Source organism: Mastomys coucha, unplaced genomic scaffold, assembly GCF_008632895.1.
Source record: "Mastomys coucha isolate ucsf_1 unplaced genomic scaffold, UCSF_Mcou_1 pScaffold22, whole genome shotgun sequence".
NCBI classification, from domain to species: Eukaryota; Metazoa; Chordata; class Mammalia; order Rodentia; family Muridae; genus Mastomys; species Mastomys coucha.
The window spans coordinates 244,695,629-244,705,549 of NW_022196905.1; the positions used below are offsets into that span (position 1 = coordinate 244,695,629).

General features: G+C 48.1%; 1 protein-coding gene across 1 annotated transcript in view; it reads left to right on the forward strand.

Moving 5' to 3' along the window:
- The first annotated feature begins 1,025 nt into the window (after positions 1 to 1,025).
- Positions 1,026 to 9,921, forward strand: part of Cdh1 (cadherin 1) — a 70,590-nt gene continuing 61,694 nt past the window's right edge. The window contains exons 1-2 of the mRNA XM_031341305.1: positions 1,026 to 1,326; positions 2,092 to 2,218. Of these exons, the coding sequence (XP_031197165.1) occupies positions 1,279 to 1,326; positions 2,092 to 2,218 (175 nt within the window). The 5' untranslated portion in view covers positions 1,026 to 1,278. The remainder of the gene's footprint in view (positions 1,327 to 2,091; positions 2,219 to 9,921) is intronic.

Genomic DNA, 9,921 nt, shown 5'->3' on the forward strand with positions numbered 1-9,921 from the left:
AAAAAAAAAAAAAAAACAAAAAAAAACAAACAGATAAACATGCGCCTACATAGAGAGAACCTCTCTCAAACAAACAAAAACAATAACCAGACAAAGGGCTGGGGACATGGCTTAGGAGTTAAGAGGACTTGCTCCTCTTCCAGGAACCAGAGTTCAGTTTCCACCCTGAGCAGCTGAAAGTGCCTGTAATTCTATTCCAGGGGATTCTAATCCATTGGCTTCCTCCCTGACTCACTAACCTCCTGAGAACTGAAGTTAAGAGGACAGATTTTAGTGGGGCAGTAAGATAGTGGGTACCTGTGACTCCATCCCAGAAGTGAGGAGGCTGAGACTGGACAATAGTGAGTTCAAAGCCATACTGGGCTACTATACATAGCAAGACTATGTCTCAAAAGGGAGGGGGACGGGTGTTAGAAAATTAGATGATTAGCCTGGTCTGGTGCCCCACTTGTGCAATCCGAGCATCTGGGAGGCTGAAACAAGAGGATGGCTGACGCTAAGACACTTCCAGGCTAGCTTGGGCTGGAAAGCAAACAAAAAAGGCTAACAAACAAAATAAAACCGCCGGAGAGATAGTTCAGTCAGTAAAGGTCGATGATGCCAATTCAATCCTAGGACCTTCTTGGTGGAAGAAGAGAACTGACTCTTGCAGGCTGTCATCTTGTCTCCACCTTCGGTCTGTGGCACATGCGTTTGCGAGCTTGCCCTCTCTTTCTCAACACACACACACATACACACACACACACACACACACACACACACACACACACGTACACACACACACACGTTAAAAATGCCATTTAAAATCCTTAAGACAATGTAAACTAAACCAAACAAACTCATCCAACCAAACAAAAATAAAAGAGATACAAAACAAAGCAGAAACCGAAAAGGAGTAAAGTCCTTGGTGACTCCAAGTCTCCGTGGGCCACAACACAGCTCGGCTAGGATTCGAACGAACGTGGAATAGGAAGCGAGGAAGTCTCCTAAGGCCGGCCCCAAGCCACCAAACTGCAGACGGGGGTGGAGGAAGTTGAGGGCCGTGCGGTTCCAGAGCTGCCACCTGCAGGTGCGTCCCCAGCCAATCAGCGGCACCGGGGGCGGTGCCTGCGGGCTCACCTGGCGGCCGCAGCCTCTGCCCTGCTCACTGGTGTGGGAGCCGCGGCGCACTCTCGAGTTCCCAGGAACTTAACTTCTGCTCGACTCCAGCCCGGCCTAACCCGGCCTTGCCCGACCGCACCCGAGCTCTGCGTTTGCTCGGCGTCCGCCCGGCCAGCCATGGGAGCCGGGTGCCGCAGCTTCTCCGCGCTCCTGCTCCTGCTGCAGGTATGTGGAGGGTCCTGACTCGGGCCCTAGGACCCTCTTCTCTGGGTTTTTCTGCCTGCGGCGGTCCCGCTTCTCTTCTTCCAAGAAAGTTGGGGTCCAGAGGGCCAGGTCGCCCTGGAAGCTGCGCGATGCGGGGCTGAGTGCTGTGGAGTGGGAGGGAGGTCTAGGCGAGCGCGGAATGGCCCCCTCTCGCACAAGTTCCCAGGTCGGGGCGCGCCACGCTGCGGGCTCCCGGGACCCCGGGTTGGGCAGGGTCTCTGTTTGAGACGGACAGAGGAGGCGTGGAGCCGGATTGGGGGGGGTGCTGCCTGTAGAAGGTGAGGGGCAGAAGTAGCGCGGACGATCCGAAATCAGGAAAGGGATTTTAGTATCATCAAAGCACCTGCCGTGTAGGGGAAGGACCGTAGATTGTGGACTGGCTCTCTCGGGTAAGAGAGAGGAGTCAGACTGCGAGTTGAGACCGTTCGCGGTCTAAGGAAAGTGGTGTCCGGAAGAGTAAAAGTGTCTCCAGTGAGATGCAAATGGAGCTTGGTGAGGAAGGTGGACTTGATTGCCAGGTGGTGGCCCCAGATGTCCCCTCCCCCAAAGGCTCTTAGAGCTTGGAGGCTGGTTTCGGGATGAGAGGATAGCGTCCCGGTCTGCCCCGAGGGGGGTCCTCCCACTAATCCCGGCGCCGCAGGCGAGGGAAGGGTTACTCTTGGTTTCGGTGTGGGTTGCTGGGAACCCCCTCAAGTGACCAGTTTGCCTACCTTTCCTCCACCCCAGGTCTCCTCGTGGCTTTGTCAGAAGTCTGAGCCTGAGCCTGAGCCCTGCCGTCCCGGCTTCAGTTCCGAGGTCTACTCCTTCCTGGTGCCGGAGAGGCACCTGGAAAGGGGCCACTTCCTGGGCAAAGGTAAGGGAACTCCGTTGGTCTTACTCGCGCCAAGAAATTGTGCTACTATAGCTGGTAGGATGGAATGGGCAAAACTCTCCCTTGGAATTTACGGCAGATTTGGGAGTCTATTTATCGATTGTGGTTGATCAAGGTAGATATGTCTGGCTCTGCTGTTTATACAGGGCAGAAATGGCCCAAGGGTGTTTAGAGGTCATCCGTATTTCTCCAACTGATTACTGGAGCCGGTCTATCATTTCAGACCGCCAAACCTGCTGCGTAGGGCCAGTTGGACTGTATTTCTATTTAATGATGAGCAATTGGAGGCTCATAGAGTGACTTCACGGGGTCAGCAGGGCAGGCATTTGAACCGGGATTTGACTCCCACTATTTAGATATAGTCACTGAGGAACCCACTCGTAATGACTTATGGTTTTTGTTAATAAAGATGAAAATACTCGATACAGGTGTTGCTTTCCCAAGGAATAGTTTTATTTTGTTTTTCACTTTAAGAAAAAAAAAGGTAGCTCTGACTCATTCATTCAAGCACTCAATATATCTTCAGGTCTTATTGTGATAATCTAGAAGTTTCTTTGTTTAACTGTTGGGCATGGCTGTGAGCAAGGCAAGAGGACCAGGTTTTTGTTGTTGTTGTTTGTTTTTTAACTGGTTTCCTTGATTTCTTGGTGCTTCTTTTGCACCAAAATGACCTTCTCTCTCATGAGGAATTTAATTGATCTCAAAAGTATGATAAAGGGCGGGGCAGTGGTGGTGCACGCCTTTAATCCCAGCACTTGGGAGGCAGAGGCAGGTGGATTTCTGAGTTCGAGGCCAGCCTGGTCTACAGAGTGAGTTCCAGGACAGCCAGGACTTCACAGAGAAACCCTGTCTTGAAAGAAAGAAAGAAAGACAGAAAGATAGAAAGAAAAAGGAATAATTTTAAAATGTAAAGTCACACACAATCCCTTTCTGGGAATATTTTGACCAGGTTTGTTCTTCCAGCCATAAGCCACCTGAAAAATCTACAGCAGTCATGATAGTGCCTAAAATTTTGTTGTGAGCTTTGGAAGCCGGGCCCAGGTTTGGTACACTTTACAGAGAAATAGCAGCTCAACTGGTTAGTCTTCCTTACTTTTCTGAGACCTGACTGGCTTTGTGGAGTTTTCTATGGGTCCAGAAGGGCCATGAGGTTGGAGTGGTCAGGGATCCTTCAGCCAGTCTCCACTTGATTCTTGCCCAGGAAATAATCTGAGCCTCTGGTAGGTTGCGGAGAGCATTTCAGGATGGCCTTCAGTGACAGTTTGGGGTGGGCTAGTGAGGGATGAGTGGCCTAGCATGTTTCCAAGGCAGTGAGTGCCTGAGAATAAATAGACATCACTCAGAGTTGAGCTGGGCAGGCTTGGAAACAGGAATGCTTATATATTATGGATCCCAGCACAAGTGCTGGAGGCTTGATGAATCATAGTTGTGCCTTGGGACAGTCTTTGCTAGCACTGCTGAGGATGAAACCCACGGCCATGTTAGTCAGGTACTTGCCACCAGTGTACTGGTTGGGTTTTTTGTTTGTTTGTTTTTGAGACAGGATCTCCATGTGATAGGAGCTGATCAGAAATTCACAATTTGATTCTCCTGCTTTAGATCTAGTGCTGGGATTACAGGGTCACCTTGGCGCTGACCTGGCTTTAATTTGCACCTCGAAGTGCTAAGTGTCTAGTCACTCACACCACTTTGTATCGGTGACAAGATCACTTAAAACCTACCACCTGTTCACTGTTGTTCCGTGAGGCGAGTGCGTCATTTACCTAAAGTCAAAATGAGAACTTCTGGAGGGTGGACACCATTCCAGTCCTCAAGGAACTCAGGAGCCCGAAGCATCTATGACTGTTCCTCTTCCTTTTGGTTTCCCTTTCCTCAAAGAGAGAGAGAGGACAAAGAAATAAATGAGAGTGAAGGCGTGTGCTGCTGCTTGGGGTGGAGGTTCACACCGGTGACCAGCACTCCCGGAAGTGAAGTGTGTGAGCTGCCCCTGTGGCGGCTCACGCCTGTCGTTAGCACTTGGGAGGCTGAGTGCTAAAAGAAAAAGAGGAAGGAAGGAAGGAAAGAGAGAGAGAAGGGTTGAAGGAGGGAAGAGTGGGATATGCATGTGCTTTTGGGGAAAACACAGTCCATTGTGAAATAGACTGAGGTAGGAGGGGCTGAGAGTGGCTGGCGATGATGGAGACAGAGCATGCCCCATGGGTGGTAGAGAGAACCTCTTCGCCTCCCCCTGCTGAGAGCACGCCCAGTGAGAGGTAGAGAGCCCCGCCCCCCGCTGGTGGTTTAGGTGGGAGAAGCACCCTCCACACCGCATCCCACAAGCTTCCCGTGGCTGGTTCCAGTTCCCCCTACATTTGAGGCTCCGCCACTGCTCACCAGGGGTCTAATTGCACCAATGGAGTGTGGGATTGCACTAGATCGCTAGATCGGAAGTATCTTTCCAGAAATCACACATTGCACCCCAGAAATTGCTTTGTGTAAAAGAATTGGACCTCCTGGGGAAATCAAGGATTGTGGCATTGGCTCCAGGCTCCACTCTGTGGGCTCCTGAGAATCTGACCCTGGTGGCTGAAGATCACAAACCGGCTTTGATGTGCATTGTTAGCATCATCCCTAGGCCCTGTGAGCTTGTATGTAGATTCTCTGGCTTCTAAAATGTAGAATCTTCAAACCCATCCCCACACCCCCAATTTAAGCATGTTCTTTTGTTAGGTTGATTTGTTTATTTGTTCTGTTTTTGTTTGTTTGTTGTTGTGGTTTGTTTTTTGAGACAGGGTCTCACTTTGCTGGTTTGGAATTCACTATTGTAGATCAGGCTGCCCTTGAACCTCACAGAGATCCCTCTGCTTCTGCTTCCTTAGTGCTGGGTAGACACAAGATGTGGCTGTTCTGTTTCTATTTCTTGTTTTTGTTTTGTTTTGGTTTGGTTTGGTTTGGTTTTTCGAGACAGGGTTTTTCTGTGTAGCCCTGGCTGTCCTGGAACTCACTCTGTAGACCAGGCTGGCCTCAAACTCATAAATCTGCCTGCCTCTGCCTCCCAAGTGCTGGGATTAAAGGCATGCGCCGCCGCCGCTGCCGCCACCACCACCACTGCCCAGCTTTGTTTTTGTTGACAGGGTCCCAGGTAGCTCAGGCTGGCCTGCAACTCGATAGGTAGTAGAGAATGACTGAATTTGTGATCTTTCTCCTGCTATTTTCCCAGGGCTAGGGTTCAAGTGTGTACCACCATGTTGGTTCCTGTTTGTTTTTAAGCTGATTTAGTGTTTTTTTGTTTTTTGTTTTTGTTTGTTTGTTTTTATTTTTTAATATGTATGTATGTATGTATGTGTGCCATTCTTTTTCAGGGGCTACACTAATCTCTGTCCCATTCTAATTTTAGTTTATGTGCTGTGGAGTGAAGCACTCTGTGGTTTATTGAGACAGGATCTCACCCAGGGTAGTATGGAACTGACAGTGTAGCACATATTAGCCTTGAACTCTTGGTCATGGTGATCCTCCTGCCTCAGCGTCCTGAATGCTAGGATTCCCAACAACAATCACCAAGTCCAGTATAAGCGTCTTTAGAGTTGTTGATTATTTTCCTTTTTTCTTTTTTTTTTTTTTTTAAAGCACAAACTTTTCAGGGATCCAGGCTACTAGCCTTTGCCTTTCAGGGCTACTAGATTAATACCTGAAGTTACATCCGTGTGGAGTGCTGATAAATCCTTTAATTGATGGCTTTCAACACTTTACAATGTCTGTAGGACAAACGGGCCTGGCTTTTGGGCCTGGGCTTTGGTTATTCGATGGATTGACCTAGTTCCCAGCCAGCCACCTGTGTGGACTAAATACACCCATTTCTTCTCTATTCTGAGGGATGTGCTGAGAGCTGCCTTGGACGGTGAGAAAAGCAAACATGAAAACCTGCTCTAGGATCACCTTACATCATCAGATACCCAGTGCCCCCCACCCCCCCTCGGCTCCCTGAACTTTCCCTAATTACTCATGCCGGTGACTAGGGCTCATGTGGGCCATCCCAGGAAGGAGACTAGTGACTGCCATTCTGTCCTTGCCTTTTGTCTCCCGAGAAGTGTAGGTGGTGAGGTCACAGGCTAAGCCAGGCCATTTAAGGAAAGCAGCCTCAGCTCCAGCCCAACCTTCTCTGCCAGGTGGATATGGAAATCCCTGTTTACTCTCTGGGGCTTTTTATTGGCTGAAATGCTCACCTTGGTATCTGTTACATATTCCCTTCCAAGAGCAGCCCTAGATAAGCCAGGTGTGGAGACAATCAGCTCTTGAAATCTCCCAGAAGCTGCCAAACCCCTAAAATCAGCAAGAGTCACCCATCATAGTCCAGACTCAGCCGTTTGGGGTTTTATTCTGCCTCACCCTGATCTCTTTTCAGGACATAACGTTTTCCAAGGAGAAGAATGAAATATATATATACTGTATAGCAAGTCACTGAGGAAGTATAGAAAGGTCCAGGTTGAACTTCAGCAGCTGCTCCCAAGGTGACTTTACATAAATAAGTCAGTTTACTCCTGTGAGACTCAGTTTACCCATCTGTTGAGTGTGAAAAATCATATATATTTGTTGTGTTATATGCATTTAATGCATATTTTATTCGTAAACACGAGCTACCTGGAGTATGGGCATCTGGCTGTCCATATTGAGTTACTGTTTTATGCCAGGCCCAGGCTAGACTCTTGGGCTAAAGCAATGAATAAAACTTATGTGGCTGAAGGTAAATATGGGATTGGGAAGGGGGAGGAATGCATGAATGTGAAGAATGCAGGCATAAGAAGGGGCAGTGAGTAGGGTGTGGTAGTGCACTCAGGAGACAGAGCCAGGCAGATCTCTGAATTCAAGGACAGTCAGGGCTACACAGAAATCCTGTCTTAATAATAATAATAATAATAATAATAATAATAATACATTAAATTTAATTAAATATATTAAATTTAATTAAATTAAAAATAAAACACACCTGCCATCAAGCCTGAAGACTGAATTTGGTCCACAGGACCCACATGGTAGGAAAGAAAGGAAACCCAAGGGTTATTCTCTAACCTCCATATGCATATGTGAGTGTATACTCACAATAAGTAATGTTTGTTTATTTTGTTTCTGTTTGTTAGGTTTTTTTGGGTTAATCCTAGCACTCAGAAGGAAGAGTTCAAGGCCAGCCTGGTCTACATAGGAAATTCCAGGTTCTGTAGGCATACATAGTGAGACCCTGTTTCAAAAGAAGATTAAAGGAAAGAAAGTCTTGAACTCCTCCACACCCTGACCAAGGTCCAATAGTGAAACTCTGGTCCCTCCCCCATCGCTGCTGTTGCCAACTCAGCCCCCCACTATGCCCCACATCCTGATAGCCAGGGCAAGACCTATTGTAAAGAAAAAGCAGCTTGTGTGGCCAACAACTTCAGGAAGGAGAAACTGCAGGTTGTACAGAGAGAGCCTCAGCTGTTGTATTCCCAAAAACCACCCGTATAAGCCTCAAGTACCCCTTCACCGTTCACACACGCCCCGCCCCATGCCTCTGCCGGTCGCTGTTTGAAATGAACAGTCCCGTCTATTGAGGTCAGTCTCCAGTCTTTTCTGCTTTCTGTCTCTAAGTTGCTTCAGAAATCTACCAAGAATCACTAAATAAAGCCAGGCGTGGTGGTCCGCACCTGTATCCCAGTGCTTCAAAGGCTGGGGCAGAAGGATATCAGGTGTGAGGCTAGCCTGGGCTACCTGTGGAACCCTGCCTTTTTTGAGGGGGCACGCTTTTAAAAAAGCGTTTATCATGGTGAAATTTAAGGCAGGAGGATTGTTAGAAGTTTAAGGACAATCCGATTCTGTAGTGGGCTTCAGGCTAGCTAGGGCTACATACTTACTGACACCTTGTTTTAGTAAGAGGAGGAGGAGGAGGAAACAGAGAAGAAAACGGAAGAAAAAAAGAGTAAATCATTTCTTAGGCCCCCAATAGGCCTGCAAATCTTGTTTTGAGCAAATGATTGGATGCATGAGTCAACCTTTGCTACCTCTTGACTCAGTATTTCTCAGGCTCCATCTGTGTCCCAGAGCAGCCCTGGCCTGGCTGGTAAGTGAGCAGGGCATAGCAGGTCAGCTGGAATCCCTAATTGTACTTGTGAGAGCTCTGCCCAGCAATCTCCCTGGAAGCTGAGCCTGGCCCTAGCCTAGGTCCTTGGAGATAATGTTGAACTAAGCACTTCTCTCTGAGAGCTTCTGAGGCCACAGAAGGGGCATATCAAACCCGGGTCTGGAAATGAACAGTTAAGTCTTTTTAAAGTGATTTTCTCCCGTCGATTAAATTTTTATTTTATTTTTTGAGACTCAACTATGTAGCCTTGGCTGGCCCAGAGCTCCCTAGGTTGGTCAGAGATCTGCCTGCCTCTTGCCTGGGTGTTGATATACAGGAATTCACCACTCTATGCTAGGCCCTACTCTTATGAGCATCACATGCCCTGGCTTAGAATGTTGGGTCCTCTTGCTTACACCTCCCAAGTGTTGGAATAACTAGTGTGCACCACCCAACAGCCCTGGTTTAGAGGGACGCTTGCCAGGACTGTATTCTCTAAGCCTTAGTTTCCCCATCTGTAAAGTGGATATAACCTTATGCATATATATCCTAGGGGCATGTATCAGATGCTCAGTGAATACTTAGTGTGGGGCCTGCTGTATAAGACTTTCCCTTTCCATTATGTGCTTGGTTCTAAAGTTGGTTCTGTAGCTCTCTCCCACCCAGCAAACCAGCCAAACCAGTTTCCTCATTCCCCGGGCTTCTCTGTACTAAGCAAACACTGCTTTGCAAACGGTTGACCAGGAGCTTGTCTTTGTTAGAAAAGGAAGTCCAATGGAGTTTTCTTCCTCACAAAGCTGGGAGTAGTCTGTAGTGGGATTGCTGTGCCTCAGAAAGGGTTCAAACTGGGCGGGAAGTAGGGCCCAGAGTAGCTGGGGGTTGGGAATTCAGGATGGCCTCAAGTTTGTTGTTCCAGAAACCTCAGTTTTTAGAACTAGTTCATAATACACATGCTTAAGGAGACCTATGTGTTGACCTATTGCAAAATACTCTCTTACCCAGCTTTCGAGACTGGTTCACCCCACCCCACCCCACCATGGACAAGAATTGAGTCATCTAGTGCCATTCACAAATACAGATTTATCCCCCCCATACACACCCACACAAATTTACTGGATCTCAAACTCAAAAGGATCTGCCTGTCTCTGCCTCCCAAGTGCTAGGATTTTAAAAGCCCAGGATACCGCACCGATGGACACACATTCATTTTCCTGACAGACCAGGAGTTAGGTCACAGGTGTTTGAGGAGTAAACAGCTGGTGCCAGCCAGGGTGTGGGCATCTGGCTATCTACCTTGAGGCCCAGGATCTAAGAGCGCCCTTGGTCAATGGTGCTAGGGGACCCAGAAGTATAGCCAGTGCCTCAGAGATCCAGCCTCTATCCTCAGGGAGGTTCAGGAAAATCTCTGCTTAGAGACTTCTGCCGGGCCTTTGGGTGGAGGGGGCCAGCAGGAATGGTCAGTTTTACCTGTGGGCAAGAGGTAAGAGGGTGTAAGTAAGAGGGTGTGGCCAGGCACAGTAAAGGAAAGTCTACACTAGGGGCCTTTTTATCCACTGGTGAGGGTTTTCTCTTTCTTTTCTTTTCTTTCTTTCTTTTTCTTTTTTTTTTTTTTTTTTTTTTT